At 48.1% G+C, this 18,040-nt stretch overlaps 1 protein-coding gene across 3 annotated transcripts in view; it reads right to left on the reverse strand.

The window, feature by feature from the left end:
• The window catches only part of sardh (sarcosine dehydrogenase), a 95,282-nt gene that overhangs the window by 39,342 nt on the left and 37,900 nt on the right, over positions 1 to 18,040 (reverse strand). For all 3 annotated transcript variants that reach the window (XM_041194553.1, XM_041194552.1, XM_041194551.1), the window contains exons 5-9: positions 15,919 to 16,042; positions 9,646 to 9,746; positions 8,348 to 8,452; positions 5,460 to 5,589; positions 63 to 149 (exon numbers count right to left, since the gene is read on the reverse strand). In XM_041194553.1, coding sequence (XP_041050487.1) covers positions 63 to 149; positions 5,460 to 5,589; positions 8,348 to 8,452; positions 9,646 to 9,746; positions 15,919 to 16,042 — 547 coding nt within the window. The remainder of the gene's footprint in view (positions 1 to 62; positions 150 to 5,459; positions 5,590 to 8,347; positions 8,453 to 9,645; positions 9,747 to 15,918; positions 16,043 to 18,040) is intronic.

The following is an 18,040-nucleotide window of genomic DNA, read 5'->3' on the forward strand; positions in this document are numbered from 1 at the left end:
TGGACCAGCCTAGGGCACAAAACAATAAGTGGAGGGGAACTGAAATAAATCCACCTTCTCACCTGCACTGTTGAATCCACATCCCAAGTAGAAGCCTCTGAGCTCGGGAGCCTCTCCCATCAGGGGCTTGTGGTCAGCAGTGAATGACTCTACAAAACATGGCAGTTGACTGTATGAGAAACCAGTGTGTATGAGAAACACGCTCCAACCCAACGATCATATACAAAACGGATTGTTACCCTCCCCCACAACACAGACCACCCCCCACGATCGTGTACAACACAGGCCGCCCCCGGCGATCGTGTACAACACCGGCCGCCCTTGGCGATCGTGTACAACACAGGTCGCCCCCGGCGATCGTGTACAACACAGGCTGCCCTAGGCGATCGTGTACAACACTGGCTGCCCCCAGCGATCGTGTACAACACAGGCCACCCTCGGCAATCGTGTACAACACAGGCTGCCCCCAGCGATCGTGTACAACACAGGCCACCCCAGCGATCGTGTACAACACAGGCCACCCCGGCGATCGTGTACAACACAGGCCGCCCCCGGCGATCGTGTACAATACAGGCCGCCCCTGGCGATCGTGTACAACACAGGCTACCCTGGCGATCGTGTACAACACAGGCTACCCCGGCGATCGTGTACAACACAGGCCACCCCCGGCGATCATCTATAACAAGGGTGGCCAAACCACACATGGAGTTGTTCAACACAGAGTGCGGCTCTTCCCTTTGCTGTGAAAGTGGCTAATTCCACTTTGGAGGGAGGTGGGTTCGAACTGGAGAGCAGTTTTAACCCTGATTCAAAATCCCAGTCATTCCATTCACAGCACGAGTGAAATAGAAAGAAAACAACAGCAGACAATAAATAGCAGACAACATAACCATTCACATCTTATTTAGACTTATTTAATGTAAAAGCAAGTGAGTTGAATTGTGAAAGCAAATAAAACCTTTATTTGAAGACAACAGATTAAAGGGGAGGACAGAAACAGAATTAGGATGAACATGAGTGGACAGCTGACCTCTGTCACCTGCCCTCAGAGTGAGCTGGTAAGAGTGAAGTGACTGATAACAGCACAAGAGGAGATATCCTCAAAGCATTCAGAAAGGCTTTAAGTTAATGCCCTGAGTCTGTGTAAAGCCTAAATGAGATATGTGGAATTCAGTTTACTGCAGATCTGATGGGCAGGGATTCTCGCTGTCACTTTACCTCCCTTCAGCTCGCTCTCTATCTCTATTAATTGAAAACAAGACAAATACAGAAATTTGATATGATTAAAGGTCTGACAGAAATATTTCACAGTATATTTATGAGGTCACACCCAGAACAGAGAGAGAGACACAGAGATGCAAATCAGATAGGAAGGGAGAGAATGAGAAGGAACAAGGGAGGGTCAGGAACTGAGAGACAGTGATAAAGAAACAGAGTGAGAGAGATTACACAAGGTGGAGGTAACTGTGTCTTAATCTTTTAAGCCTTGGTCTATAATTGATTTTTCTCTCTACTGAAATGTTGTGAAGAGAATAACTGTGTAATTGACAGCATGTATCTTGAGCTTTTACAGTGCTATTCTGTTTAAGACAGAGAGAACGCAAGAGCAAATGAGAGCGAAAGTGGGGCAGCGTGCACAAGGGCGCAAGTGGGGAAGCGCGCGCGAGAGCGAAAGCGGGGGAGAGAGACAGAGCACGCGAGACAGAGAGCATAGGAGGTGACTGTGCTAGAAGTGGAAGGTTCACTGTTAATGATTAACATACAAACAGCACCAATCCTGGACTGAGTGGGTAGGTGGGGAGTGGTGGAGCAGTGATTGGGAGGGACAGAGAGGAATCATCAATGTTTAATACATCTGTGAAATTTTTAACAAGAGGCGAGGCCTGGGGGACACTCAAATGTAATAACGTTGAGACCCACAGCTCCAAAGAGCTCAATGTAATTCCAGAGATTTCTATCACTTGCTGCAACTCCATCTCTGCACCTCTCTCCATGTTCCTAGCTGTTTCTTCACATCTTCTGGACAGTCGATTCACAAACACTCAGTTCACACAACTGCATCGAGTCATAGTCTAGCCCAGCGTCTGTTCTTGGTGGGGGTGCTATGTGGTTTTTAGATAGGGTCTGTTCTCGGTGGGGGTGCTATGTGATTCTTAGACAAGGTCTGTTCTCGATGGGGGTGCTATGTGGTTTTTAGACAGGGTCTGTTCATAGGGTGGGGAATTAGGGGCAGAGCAATTTGCTTGTGGGGATAAAGGGAGGGGGGCTATTTCAGGTAAGAGAGGAGGATTAGAAAGGGTTTGTTCACAGGGAGTGGATGTTTAATGTTTAAAGTTGAGCTGGTTGGTTTGACTGGATTATAAATGAAGATTTTTTTTCCTCGCTCTGCTGTCAGTTGCTTCATTTTTAACCTCCCATCCATTCCAGGTCACTCCGACCAGCTCACCCTGAGGGCAGGTGACAGAGGCCAGATTAATAATTGTATCTTTTTGGTTTTTCAGTTTTTAATGCCCCTAACAATATCAAAGCAAGGAGGAACCCAGTTTTTATTATAAACTTTCAGAGGGCCAGTTGAAAAGAAATGCTCCCGTGCACTATGACTATCGCTCGTTTCAGATTTAATATCATATTTTTAAAAATCCCCATTTAGTTCAGCCAAAGATGAGGTTTCATTGCAGGACGATTTTTAAAAAAAAAAATCCACAGCAAAGAGCAGTCACCAATGTATTTTTTTTAAAAGAAAGGTTTTTACATTTGTTTTAAAAGGTATATTTTGAGGTTCTGTTGCATTTACAGGGTTCACTTCACTGACTCTGAAACATTTGGGGATTGTGTAGCGAGTCCAAACAGAAGCAACATAACATCCTTCGTTGGTAAATGCGCTCCTGTCTTTCAGACTGACACGGCCTTGTGCAGCACTGACGGGAAACTACAAAAGGAATCTTACAACATTGCTGGAGCGAATCATTGATCTTCTTAACCTTCCTCGTATTTAGCAATTTGTTCCAGCAGTCATGAGATCTCTTTTGTATTTTCCCCACATGGGGCCTGGTGACTCCCAGTGGCCGTTTCCTGAAGCCTGGAAGGTTCAGGAGGAAAAAATGAAGGTTTAAATGGAAAATTTGTGAACGGAAATTACATTGTCAAATTATAAGAGGTGAAAGCCTGAAGATGAAAATAGAAAATTTAAGCCAGAATGGGAGGAAGATTTTGCATTCACCACTAAAGGCAGGAAACCTATTTGCCCCATCTGCAATGCATCACTCACTCACTACAAAACCAGTAACTTGAAACATCACAAAGTAACGAATCACAAAAACATTTTGTCACAGAGCATCCTCCGAAATCAGAATTGCAGGAAAACAAGTTAACCATGTTAAAATAGCCAGCAGACACTTCTTTCAACATTCAATAAGGAAGCTGACAAGAATTGGAACCAGTTTTGTTATGGTAAGGAATCTTACTGGTGCTAAAAGTCCATATCCTAATGGAGAATTTGTTAAGAAGAATATTGCTGAATTTGTTGCAGTTTTGGATCCAAAGATCATAAAACTTCAGTGACTACTGAAACAAATTCCAATTTCACACCACACTACAGAGAGGTGTATCTCCCAGATCAGTGCTAATGTAGCAAGCAAGATACAACATGACCTGAAGAATTCTCTAGCATTCAGCTTAGCTCTTGATGAATCCACAGGCATACAAGACAACCCACAACTGCCAATATTTGTTCACTATGTTTCCTCACATGTAATTTTGAAGGAAGGAATGTTGGACTTAGTGGCCCTAAAAGAAACAACTCGTGGTGTTGACATAAAGGAGGCACTTGATGTAGTGTTGACAAAAGCTGATGTACCACGGAATAAACTCATCAGTGCTGCAAAGGATGGAGCACCCACAATGGTGGGGAAACATGCAGGCCTAATAGTGCTCTTGAAAAGTGATCCCAAATTTCCAGAGTTTCTCCCTATTCATTGCATCACTCATTGTGAACATCTAGCAGCCAGGTTAGGAAAACGGTCCTTGGAATTGTCCATTTGATCAGCTCAAATGGGAAGCCTCACTGACGGTTCAGTAATTTTACTGGAGAGCTGGGTCTCGAAGACAAGCCTGATGACATCTCTTTCTACTGCACTGAGGTAGTTGTCTGCCAGCAATGTCTTGAACAGGTTTGTGGAACTGTTGGAGCCGATCATTGCTTTTCTTAAAGAAAAGGTCCTGCTCACAGTTGGCTGGATGCAGGATCTGACATTTCTCACTGATATTATGCAGCATCAAAAACTATCAACTTAGCACTCCAGGGATAGGATAAGATTATTTCTTTCTTTTCATTTTTATTCATTCCCAGGATGTGGGCTTCGCTGGCTGGGCCAGTATTTATTGCCCATCTCTAATTGCCCTTATTGCCCATCCCTAATTGAGCTGCCTTCTTGAACCGTTGCAGTCCATGTGATAGTTACTCAGACAGTTATCAGCTTCTAGGATAAAGTCAGGCTTTTACAGAAAGACGATACTGTCGAGAAACTTTAACTACTCTCCTCATCTCAAGAGGAGAGTCAACACATTCCCTGATATTGAAGTAGATGATCATAAACTCGAAAAACAGGGATAAATTACAAGGAACAAAGACTGCCCCCCCCCACCCCACCCTGGCGATCGCGTGCAACACGGCCCCCCCCCTCCCCCCCCCCCCCACCCCCCGGCGATCGTGTGCAACACGGGTTCCCCCCCCGGCGATCGCGTGCAACACGCACCCCCCCCCCCGCCCCGGTGATCGCACACAACACGGGCCACCCTCTAACCCAGCAATTACATACCTCCATCAACTCACTGCAAGCAATCAGCTCCATTAACTGGGGCTTGGCATTGTTGGCAATCTCAGTTGAGCTTGAGTTCAACATCTGTACTCACCTTCGGTGAAATCACAATTCAGACTTTGCCCTCCACACCAGAGATGGAGCAGCACCACTTAAGGTTGTGAACCATCTCCTATGGCCTGGGGGGAAAGAACTCTTTCAATCTACAGCCATTCCTGTGCGGTTAGAATCAGCTATAGACCATAAACCTGACCAACACAAAGACTGCCTACCATACACTGGAGAAATGTCCCCCATGATGGGAGTGTAACTGAAGCCCATTGGCTCAGTAAAGGACAAAAGCAAAACTCCTGCCTCTAATTTCTCTAAGCTCCCACTGGGACATTGAGGTCTTGAGTCAAACAGACTGGAAAGATCCAAGGTTGCAATCCTGATCTCTGTTGAGTTACCCAACAATCAGCTGAGGTTGAGTGCAGGGGCCTTAGGATCTAAGGTAGAAGGGAAATAATATAAGTGAGAGTTACAGCTGGGCTCACACTGGACAGGGAGCACATGGGGAAGCTTGGAAAACTATAATACAAGCAGATGTCAGACCACCCTCAAGCCAGACCCTCACTGCTCTGGTGTTGAGATCCTCTGTACCTGGGCCACACACAGTCGACTTCACCCCCGTGGTCTCCAAAGCAGGGATACGATTGATAGCTCCTTCAATCAACTGAGTGAAAATGTCCCAATCCAGGTCAAAGAGGCTGAAGGCAAATTTATCTGATACCTGCAACAAAACACAAGAAAATCAGAATAGAAGGAGAATGGGTCCAAAGCAACAAGGTCACACCTCCTACAGCCAATGCACACTTTCCCTTATTAATGGATTCTACCCACAGACTTTACACAATACTTACAACTCAATCAGGCCATTCCACCCATCTGATCCGCTGTGGTATTTATGCTCCACATGAGTCTCCTCCCACCCGTCTTCATCTCACCCTGTCACCATATCCTTCTATTCCGTTCTGTCAATCTATCAGTAATCACATTGTCAAGGTCCAATAACAATCTTCCTGTTGACTGGTACTTACATTTTATATCAAGTATTTTGTTAAGACAATTGCATTGTTAAAACAGGTGATGGGCTTTCGTTCACCTATAAATGGGTACAGCTTGGCCTAAATAGCCAAGTGGTTATGGTACTGGGTTTGTAACCCCAAAATCAAGAGTTCAAATCTCACAATGGCAAACTATGAAACAATGTAACTTCATCTGAAACAGATGGAAACGGGTTTGTACTCGAAAGAGTTATAAATGGGTACAGCTGTAAGACTCTTGGGTGGAAGGGACTGGGAGAGTCCGTTGCTCTGCAGAGCTGCCTTAAGAATAAACCTGCTCAAGGTAAAAGACTAGTTTTGGACTCATTCTTCCACAATAAGCACTTATTGGACTCAACACTTTCTCCTTCCTGTGATAATGGAGACGTGAGGAGAAACTTTTTAGTTAGCCTAACCTCTGTCATAGGGAAGGTGCTAGAATCCATAATTAAAGAGGTTAAAGCAGGATACTTAGATAATCATGATTTGATCAAGCAGAGCCAACATGGTTTTGTGAAAGAGAAATCATGTTTAACTGATCTGTTCGAGATTTTTCGACAAAGTAACACTCAAGCTGGATAAAGGGGAACCTGTAAATGTGGTGGACTTGCATTTCCAGAAGGCAGTTGATAAGCTGCCACATCAAAGGTTACTACACAAGATAAGAGCACATGGTGTGGGGGTAACATATTAAGGTGGATAAAGGATTGGTTAATTAATAGGCAGCAGAGAGTAGGGATAAATAGGTCTTTTTTTGGATTGGCAAGATGTAACTTATGGAGTGCCAGAGGGATCAGTGCTGGGACCTCAACTATTTACAATCTATATCAATGACTTAGATGAAGGGGCTGAATGTATGGTCGCTAAATTTGCTGATGACACAAAGATTGGTGGGAAAGTAAATTGTCAAGAGGAGGTAGAGAGTCTGCAAAGGGACATAGACAGGTTAAGTGAGTGGGCAAAACTTTGGCAGATGGAGAATAATGTGGGAAATGTGAACTTGTCCACTTTGGCAGGAAGAACAGAAAAGCAGCAAATTATTTAAATGAAGAGAGATTGCAGAACTTTGAGGCATAGAGGGATGTGGATGTTCTGGTACATGGATCACAAAATTATTATGCAGATACAGTGAGTGATTAGGAAGAGCAATGGAATGTTGCCATTTATTGCAAGGAGAATGGAATATAAAAGTAGGGAAGTTTTACTGCAGCTGTACAGGGCATCGGTGAGAACACATCCAGAGTACTGTGTGCATTTCGGGTCTCCTTATTTAAAAAATATATAATTGCTTTAGAAGCAGTTCAGAGAAGATTCACTGGACTCATTCCTGGGATGAAAGGCTTGTCTTATGAAGAAAGGGTGAGCAGGTTGGTCCTGTACCCATTGGAGTTTAGAAGAATGAGAGGTGATCTTATTGAAACATATATGATCCTGAGGGGACTTGACAGGGTGGATGCTGAAAGGATGTTTCTCCTTGTGGGACAGATTAGTACCAGAGGGCACAGATTAAAAGCAAGAGGTCTCCCTTTTAAGACAGAGATGAGGAGGAACCTTTGCTGGTGTGTGGCATTGTCTTCCCCAGAAAGCAGTGGAGACTGGCTCTTTAAATTTATTCGAAGCAGACTTAGACAGATTCTTGTTAGGCAAAGGAGTCAAGTGTTATGGTTATGGGGCAGAAAGGTAAGTGCAGCTGAGACCACAACCAAATCAGCCATGATCTTATTGAACAGAGGAGCAGGCTCGAGGGGCCGAATGGTCTACTCCTGCTCCTATGTTCCTAAGTTTATTGTGATTTCTCTGCTTTTCAATTCCATCCCTCTAGGAACAAACTCTAGTGTTTGTTTTTTTATAACCTTATTAGTCCATGTTGCTAGTTTGTGATTTGTGTATCAGTGCCCCAGAACTGTCTGCTCTGGACCCCATTTAGACTTGTTATTTCCAAAGTGTATGTGACCTCTGATTCTTCCTATCGACTGTACTATCTCACTCTAGCCCATATTCAAGGTGATTTGTGAATTACACAGCCATTCTGCAAGTTTATTAACATCTTACATTTTGACACAATCAACAGCCAAAAACTTTATTTTTATATAGTCCTCCTCAGTGTTAACTACATTCCCCCCATTGGTGTCATCTGCACATTTAGAAATTATAAGTACGATTTGTGAGTCCAGCTTGTTTATGCAAACTGTGAACAACACTTGTCCCAGAAGAGATCCATGAGAATTCCACTTCTCACTTTTTGCTAGTGAGTAATTACTCTTAACCCGACTGTTTTCTGCTTTATAAACACCTTACTTTCTGCTGCGCTGACATGTGATCTCCTCCCACAGCCCACAAGTAAAATATGAAAGTTTACAAAAGACATCCTCTGTGACTGAGTTCATAGGGTCCAACCCCTCTCATTCTACTGAGTCCCAGTTTGTTTCAGCTCAATCCTCTCACCTCTTCCCAGAAGTGTGGGTTTGGCTCATATCCACCAACAGACAGGGCATCGCCTTGGAGACGGAGATATACAGAGCTGTCATGATCCCGAACATTCGGCATATTCTGAGAGCGAAAACAAAACATAGAATGGGTGCTTGGAACAGTAGTTTTAAAAAAAATAGTAAAGCTCCCTCTACACTGTCCCCATCAAACACTTCCAGGACAGGTACAGCACGGGGTTAGATACAGAGTAAAGTTCCCTCTACACTGTCCCCATCAAACACTCCCAAGCATGTACAGCACAGGGTTAGATACAAAATAAAGCTTCCTCTACACTGTCCCCATCAAACACTCTCGGAACAGATACAGCACGGGGTTAGATACAAAATAAAGCTTCCTCTACACTGTCCCCATCAAGCACTCCCAGGACAGGTACAGCACGGGGTTAGATACAGAGTAAATCTCCCTCTACACTGTCCCCATCAAACACTCCCAGTACAGGTACAGCACAGGGTTAGATACAGAGTAAAACTCCCTCTACACTGTCCCCATCAAACACTCCCAGGACACAGCACAGCACAGGGTTAGATACAGAGTAAAGCTCCCTCTACATTTTCTCTTCAGTAGTACACACGAGTTTTCACTGGGAGTGATGATTTGATTTTGAACTGTGCACTGTGAACATTCCGACTAGGATCTCTGTGCAAGGGGAGGTTGAAACAGGCTGCACTGCTCTTATTGAGGGAGGACTGATGGTAATTGTAGTGCCCACTATGGATTCCTGCATCACTCCTGTGATTACATTTTAAAAAGTACTGCATTGATTATGAAATGCTTTGGGACATCTTCAGTTTATCAAAGGTGATATAAAAATGCAAGTCTTTCATTTTTTTTCCCCTCAGTGAGGAAGGGGTAACAGTGACCACTGTCACTCCGATTACTATCCAGTGGCATTTGCTGCAAAGTAAGTCTGATGTTGGGTCAGGACAAGGTTGGATTGGCTGCGATGCCCTCCACAGTTAACCAGCTTGCTGATGCCACTATATGAAGAGGGCTGATCAATGAGAAACTGAACGCCAATGGAGCCTGTACCCCAGAAGGAGTCAATGCCTTCAGAAGAGGAACGCAGGGGTGAAAGCTGGTTGTGTTCCGGAGTGCAGTATATAAATATATTCAAACCAAACTTCCAGCTGGATCTAATCACTGTTACATAACCAGAACACTAAGTAAACACCAACACAAAATCACAGGACAGTTCAGCTGCACTCTCCCATCTCCCCTTCCCCACCTCCTCCCAACCCCGGTCCTGGACCTACCTGTATACCTTCAATCCGTTCTGTTACCACATATGCATGGCGCATGCCAATGAGTGGGACATTGACTCCTGCCATTGCTCCCAGTGTCCGAGCCCACACACCTGAACAGAACAGAGTCAGCAACATCAGTAACACAGTAATCCTGGCAAACACTGCTCTCTGCTGGTCACCCAGAAACCAGCACCTCTCCTCAATTCTGATCTGAGGGGATCATGACACATGAACATATGAAATAGAAGCATGAACAAGGCATTCAGCCCCTCGAGCCTGCTCCACCATTTGATAAGATCATGGCTGATCTGATTGTGGCCTCTACTCTCCTATCTACCCCTATAACCTTTGACTCCATTGTTACTCAAGAATCAATCTAACTCAGCCTTAAATATATTCAATGACTCTGCCTCCACCACTCCCTGGGGAAGAGAGTTCCATAGACTAATGGTCAGAGAAAACATTTCTCCTCATTTCTGCCTTAAATGGAAAGCCCTTATTTATAAACGGTGCCCCCTCGTTCTCGTCTCTCCCACAAGGGAAAACATCCTCTCAGCATCCACCCTGTCAAGTCTCCTCAGGATCCTATATGTTTCAATAAGATCACCTCTCAAACGTCCAATGGGTACAGGCCCAGCCTGTCCAACCTTTCCCTATAAGATAACCCCCCTCATGCCAGGAATCAGTTGAGTGAACCTTCTCTGAACTGTGTCTAATGCAAGTATATCCTTTCTTGAATAAGGAGACCAAAACTGTATACTGTACTCCACTTGTGGTCTCACCAATGCCCTGTATAACTGTAGGAAAACATCCCTATTTTTATATTCTATTCCCACTTGCAATAATTGCCAACTTGCCATTTGCCTTCGTAATTGCTGTACCTGTACACTAACTTTTCCTGATTCATGTTCCAGGACACCCAAATCCCTCTGTACCACGGAGTTCTGCAATCTCGCTCCATTTAAATAATATGCTGCTTTTCTGTTCTTCCTGCCAAAGTGAATAAGTTCACATTTTCCCGCATTGTACCCCATCTGCCAGATTTTTGGCCACTTTGCAGACTCTTTAGGTCCTCTTCACAAACTAGTCTCCTACTTAACTCAGTCATGGAAACTTTGGGCAGCACAGCTCAGGGACAGAGAAATACATCGAATGTACAACACAGAAGCAGACCCTTTGGCCCTTCCAGTCCATGCTGCAATAAAACTTCCATACGTGCCAATAGCTTAATCTCAGTTATCCACCATGATCCCACCTCTTTCATCTTGTCCAATCTAATCCTGCATTTTAACATTAGCTCCAGGTGTCCTGTAATATTATGCTGTTATATTGAAACATCATAGAGTCAGTTTTGCCAGAGTATTCCAGAATCCAGGATGCTATACTGGCACTGTAGGACAGAGAAGGCACTGCACAAAGGTGAGGGGTTGGGGGTGGAACAGGGGAGGTGCGGGGGGGGAAGAGAGTGACCTCACAAACATTATCATCTTCTCAATTCCATTTTGATCTCGTACAAGGTGTCAATCAGGGCTCAGCGGGAGCATTCTCACTTCTAGGTCCAAACGCTGTGGATTCAAATCTCATTTCAGAGACTTCAACCCATAATCCAGGCTGACAGTTCCAAGGCAGCGCAGAGGGAGCGCCACACTGTCGGAGGGTCGGTGCAGAGGGAGTGCTGCGCTGTCGGAGGGTCAGCACCGAGGGAGCGCCACAGTATGAGAGAGTCAATACTGAGGATTAGTACCGAGGGAGCGCTGCAGTATGAGGGTCAGTACTGAGGATCAGTACTGAGGGAGCAGCACACTGTCGGAGGGTCAGTACTGAGGATCAGTACCAAGGGAGAGGCTGCAGTGTGGGAGGGTCAGTACTGAGGATCAGTACCGAGGGAGCGGCGCACTCTCGGCGGTCAGTACTGATGGAGCGCTGCACTGTCAAGGGGTCAGTACTGAGGTAGCGCTGCAGTGTAAGAGGATCAGTACTGAGAATCAGTACCGAGGGAGCATTGCACTGTCAGAGGGTCTGTTTATTTTTCATTCACAGGATGTGGGCATCACTGGCTGGGCCAGCATTTATTGCCCATCCCTAGTTTTCCTTGAGAAGGTGATGGTGAGCTGGCTTCTTGAATCGCTGCAGTCCATGTGGTGTAGGTACACCCACAGTGCTGTTAAGGAGGGAGTTCCAGGATTTTGACCCAGTGACAGTGAAGGAACGGTGAGATATTTCCAAGTCAGGATGGTGAGGGGAACTTCCAGGTGGTGGTGTTCCCATGTATCTGCTGCCCTTGTCCTTCTAGATGGTAATGGTCATGGGTTTGGAAGGTGCTGTTGAAGGAGCCTTGGTGAATTCCTGCAGTGCATTTTGCAGACGGTACACACTGCTGCTACTGTGTGTCGGTGATGGAGGGAGTGAATGTTTGTGGATGTGGTGCCAATCAATCGAGCTGCTTTGTCCTGGATGGTGTCAAGCTTCTTGACTGTTGTTGGAGCTGCACTCATCCAGCCAAGTGGACAGTATTCCATCACACTCCTGATTTGTTCCTTGTAGATGCTGGACAGGCTTTGGGGAGTCAGGAGGTGAGTACTGACGGAGTGCAGCACAGTCAGAGAGTGAGTTCGGAGGGAGCTCAGCACAGTCAGAGGGTGAGTACTGAGGGAGTGCTGCACAGTCGGAGGGTGAGTACTGAGGGAGCGCTGCACAATCCGAAGGTCAGCATTGAGGGAGCGCTGCACTATCGAAGGGTCAGTACTGAGGGAGAATTTTTTCATTCTTCCAAGGGATGTGGTTGTCACTGGCAAGGCCAGCATTTATTGCTCATCCCTAGTTGCCCTTGAGAAGGTGGTGGTGAGCTGCCTTCTTGAACCGCTGTAGTCCATGTGGTGTAGGTACATCCACAGTGCTGTTAGGGAGGGAGTTCCAGGATTTTGACCCAACGACATTGAAGGAACGGCGATATATTTCCAAGTCAAGATGGTGAGTGACTTGGAGGAGAACTTCCAGGTGGTGGTGTTCCCATCTATTTGCTGACCTTGTCCTTCTAGATGCTGGTGGTCGTGGGTTTGGAAGGTGCTGTCTAAAGAGCCTTGGTGAATTCCTGCAGTACATCTTGTAGATGGTTCACACTGCTGCTACTGTGCGTCAGTGGTGGAGGGAGTGAATTTTTGTGAAAGGGGCGCCAATCAAGTGGGCTGCTTTGTCCTGGATGGTGTCAAGCTTCTTGAGTGCTGTGGGAGCTGCACTCATCCAGGCAAGTGGGGAGTATTCCATCACACTGACATAAAAGCAAAATACTGTGTATGCTGGAAGTCTGAAATAGAAACAGAAAATACTGGAAAAATTCAGCAGATCTGGTAGTGTCTGTGGAGAGAGAAGCAGAGTTAATTGTTCGAGTCCAATGACTTCTTCAGAGCTGAGGAGAGGTAGAAATATGTTGGATTTAATGATGTTAAAGAGAGGGGGCGGAGACAAATAGAAGGTTGGGGATAGGTGGGAGCTCAGGAGAGATTTGACAAAAATGTCATGGACTCAAGACAAAGGGAGTGTTAATAATAGTGTTAAAGACAAAGAAAGGTATTAACTGTGGCATAAAGGTCAGTTTGTAGAATGTGTTAATAGCAGAACAACGGTCAGCCCTGAAGGACTCTTGTTGCACTATCGGAGGGTCAGTACTGAGAGAGTGCTGCACTGTCAGAGGGTCAGTACTGAGAGAGTGCTGCACTGTCAGAGGGTCAGTATTGAGGGAGTGCTGCACTGTCAGAGGGTCAGTACTGAGGGAGTGCTGCACTGTCAGAGGGTCAGTACTGAGGGAGTGCTGCACTGTCAGAGGGTCAGTACTGAGGGACTGCTGCACTGTTGGGGGGGTCAGTACTGAGAGAGTGCTGCACTGTCGGAGGGTCAGTACTGAGGGAGTGCTGCACTATTGGAGGGTCAGTACTGAGGGAGTGCTGCACTGTCGGGGGGTCAGTACTGAGTGAGCGCTGCACTAGCGAAAGGTCGGTACTGAGGGAGCGCTGCACTATCGGAGGGTCAGTACTGAGGGAGTGCTGCACTGTTGGGGGGTTGGTACTAAGAGAGCAACGCACTATCGAAGGGTCAGTACTGAGGGAGTGCTGCACTGTCGGAGGGTCAGTATTGAGGGAGTGCTGCACTGTCAGAGGGTCAGTACTGAGGGAGTGCTGCACTGTCAGAGGGTCAGTACTGAGAGAGTGCTGCACTGTCAGAGGGTCAGTACTGAGGGAGTGCTGCACTATCGAAGGGTCAGTACTGAGGGAGTGCTGCACTGTCAGAGGGTCGGTACTGAGGGAGCGCTGCACTGTCGGAGGGTCAGTATTAAGGGAGTGCTGCACTGTCGGAGGGTCAGTATTGAGGGAGTGCTACACTGTCGGAGGGTCAGTACTGAGGGAGTGCTGCATTGTCGGAAGGTCAGTACTGAGGGAGCGCTGCACTGTCGGAAGGTCAATACTGGGGGAGTGCTGCACTGTCGGAAGGTCAGTACTGAGGGTGTGCTGCACTGTCGGAAGGTCAGTACTGAGGAATTGCTGCACTGTCGGAACGTCAGTACTGGGGGAGGGCTGCACTGTCGGAGGGTCAGTACTGAGGGAGTGCTGCACTGTCGGAGGGTCAGTACTGAGGGAGTGCTGCACCATCGGAGGGTCAGTACTGAGGGAGTGCTGCACTGTCGGGGGGTCAGTACTAAGTGAGCGCTGCACTATCGAAAGGTCGGTACTGAGGGAGCGCTGCACTGTTGGGGGGTTGGTACTAAGTGAGCACGCACTAGCGAAGGGTCAGAACTGAGGGAGTGCTGCACTGTCGGAGTGTCAGTACTGAGGGAGTGCTGCACTGTCTGCGGGTCAGTACTGAGGGAGTGCTGCACTGTTGGGGGGTTGGTACTAAGAGTGCACCGCACTATCGAAGAGTCAGTACTGAGGGAGTGCTGCACTGTCGGAGGGTCAGTACTGAGGGAGTGCTGCACTGTCTGCGGGTCAGTATTGAGGGAGTGCTACACTGTCGGAGGGTCAGTACTGAGGGAGTGCTACACTGTCGGGGGGTAAGTACTAAGTGAGCGCTGCACTATCGAAAGGTCGGTACTGAGGGAGCGCTGCACTATCGGAGGGTCAGTACTGAGGGAGTGCTGCACTGTTGGGGGGTTGGTACTAAGACTGCACCGCACTATCGAAGGGTCAGTACTGAGGGAGTGCTGCACTGTTGGAGGGTCAGTACTGAGGGAATGCTGCACTGCCAGAGGGTCAGTACTGAGAGAGTGCTGCACTGTCAGAGGGTCAGTACTGAGGGACTGCTGCACTGTCGGGGGGGTCAGTACTGAGAGAGTGCTGCACTGTCGGAGGGTCAGTACTGAGGGAGTGCAGCACTATTGGAGGGTCAGTACTGAGGGAGTGCTGCACTGTTGGGGGGTTGGTACTAAGAGAGCAACGCACTATCGAAGGGTCAGTACTGAGGGAGTGATGCACTGTCGGAGGGTCAGTATTGAGGGAGTGCTGCACTGTCGGAGGGTCAGTATTGAGGGAGTGCTACACTGTCAGAGGGTCAGTACTGAGAGAGTGCTGCACTGTCAGAGGTCAGTATTGAGGGAGTGCTGCACTGTCAGAGGGTCAGTACTGAGGGAGTGCTGCACTATCGAAGGGTCAGTACTGAGAGAGTGCTGCACTGTCAGAGGGTCGGTACTGAGGGAGCGCTGCACTGTCGGAAGGTCAGTACTGAAGGAGTTCTGCAATATCGGAAGGTCAGTACTGAGGGAGTGCTGCACTGTGGGAGGGTCTGTACTGAGGGAGTGCTGTGCTGTCGGAGGTCAGTACTGAGGGGGTGCTGCGCTGTCGGAGGGTCAGTACTGAGGGAGTGCTGCACTGTCGGAGGGTCAGTACTGAGGGAGTGCTGCATTGTCGGAGGGTCAGTACTGAGGGGGTGCTGCACTGTCGGAGGGTCAGTACTGAGGGAGTGCTGCACTGTCGGGGGCTCAGTACTAAGTGAGCGCTGCACTATCAAAGGTCGGTATTGAGGGAGTGCTGCACTGTCGGAGGGTCAGTACTGAGGGAGGGCTGCATTGTCGGAGGGTGAGTACTGAGGGAGTGCTGCACTGTTGGAGGGTCAGTACTGAGGGAGGGTTGGAACTCGCATCCTATCGAAAAATTGAAAGTTTTCTTTGATTCACACTATTTCAATCCCATCACAATACTGACGAGCAGAAACCCCATTGTAGGTGAATCAGATCAGCACTGCCACAACCGATTCCATCTCTTAACGGAGTCTCTTCTGCTCATGGTGTCTCACCTGCACAGTTAACTGCACAAGCTGTCTGTATTGTTCCATACTCCGTCTCTACACCAGTGACACGCCTCACTCCATAATCATCCACCTTCACCTGAATCCCTGTCACTGGACAGTTTTCAATCACCTAATGAAAGAGAAAAAAACAACCTGAGTGTGCAGAAACCAGACATCAGAGTGCGCAGAAACCAGACATCAGAGTGCGCAGAAACCAGACATCAGAGTGCACAGAAACCAGACATCAGAGTGCGCAGAAACCAGACATCAGAGTGCGCAGAAACCAGACATCAGAGTGTGCAGAAACCAGACATCAGAGAGTGCAGAAACCAGACATCAGAGAGCGCAGAAACCAGACATCAGAGTGCGCAGAAACCAGACATCAGAGTGTGCAGAAACCAGACATCAGAGAGCGCAGAAACCAGACATCAGAGAGCGCAGAAACCAGACATCAGAGTGTGCAGAAACCAGACATCAGAGTGCGCAGAAACCAGACATCAGAGAGCGCAGAAACCAGACATCAGAGTGCGCAGAAACCAGACATCAGAGTGCGCAGAAACCAGACATCAGAGTGCGCAGAAACCAGACATCAGAGTGCGCAGAAACCAGACATCAGAGTGTGCAGAAACCAGACATCAGAGTGTGCAGAAACCAGACATCAGAGTGTGCAGAAACCAGACATCAGAGAGCGCAGAAACCAGACATCAGAGTGCGCAGAAACCAGACATCAGAGTGTGCAGAAACCAGACATCAGAGAGCGCAGAAACCAGACATCAGAGTGCGCAGAAACCAGACATCAGAGTGCGCAGAAACCAGACATCAGAGTGTGCAGAAACCAGACATCAGAGTGCGCAGAAACCAGACATCAGAGAGCGCAGAAACCAGACATCAGAGAGCGCAGAAACCAGACATCAGAGTGCGCAGAAACCAGACATCAGAGTGTGCAGAAACCAGACATCAGAGAGCGCAGAAACCAGACATCAGAGTGCGCAGAAACCAGACATCAGAGTGTGCAGAAACCAGACATCAGAGTGCGCAGAAACCAGACATCAGAGAGCGCAGAAACCAGACATCAGAGAGCGCAGAAACCAGACATCAGAGTGTGCAGAAACCAGACATCAGAGTGCGCAGAAACCAGACATCAGAGTGTGCAGAAACCAGACATCAGAGTGCGCAGAAACCAGACATCAGAGTGTGCAGAAACCAGACATCAGAGTGTGCAGAAACCAGACATCAGAGTGTGCAGAAACCAGACATCAGAGTGCGCAGAAACCAGACATCAGAGTGTGCAGAAACCAGACATCAGAATGTGCAGAAACCAGACATCAGAGTGTGCAGAAACCAGACATCAGAGTGCGCAGAAACCAGACATCAGAGTGTGCAGAAACCAGACATCAGAGTGTGCAGAAACCAGACATCAGAGTGTGCAGAAACCAGACATCAGAGTGTGCAGAAACCAGACATCAGAGTGTGCAGAAACCAGACATCAGAGTGCGCAGAAACCAGACATCAGAGTGTGCAGAAACCAGACATCAGAGTGTGCAGAAACCAGACATCAGAGTGTGCAGAAACCAGACATCAGAGTGTGCAGAAACCAGACATCAGAGTGTGCAGAAACCAGACATCAGAGTGTGCAGAAACCAGACATCAGAGTGTGCAGAAACCAGACATCAGAGTGTGCAGAAACCAGACATCAGAGTGTGCAGAAACCAGACATCTGATCATTGCCACACACCCCAGACCCAACATCTCAAACCAGAGATGCCGGCTCCCCCTTCCCTCGTTCCATCCGCTCCGCCAGCTCCCCCTCCCCTCTCTCCTCCGGCCGCCCCCTCCCCTCGCTCCGCCAGCTCCCCCTCCCCTCTCTCCTCCGGCCGCCCCCTCCCCTCGCTCCGCCAGCTCCCCCTCCCCTCTCTCCTCCGGCCGCCCCCTCCCCTCGCTCCGCCAGCTCCCCCTCCCCTCTCTCCTCCGGCCCCCCCTCCCCTCGCTCCGCCAGCTCCCCCTCCCCTCTCTCCTCCGGCCGCCCCCTCCCCTCGCTCCGCCAGCTCCCCCTCCCCTCTCTCCTCCGGCCCCCCCTTCCCTCGCTCCCATCCCCCCCTCCCCTCGCTCCTCCTGCTCTGCCAGCACC

Source organism: Carcharodon carcharias, chromosome 8 (genome assembly GCF_017639515.1).
Source record: "Carcharodon carcharias isolate sCarCar2 chromosome 8, sCarCar2.pri, whole genome shotgun sequence".
Taxonomy (NCBI): domain Eukaryota; kingdom Metazoa; phylum Chordata; class Chondrichthyes; order Lamniformes; family Lamnidae; genus Carcharodon; species Carcharodon carcharias.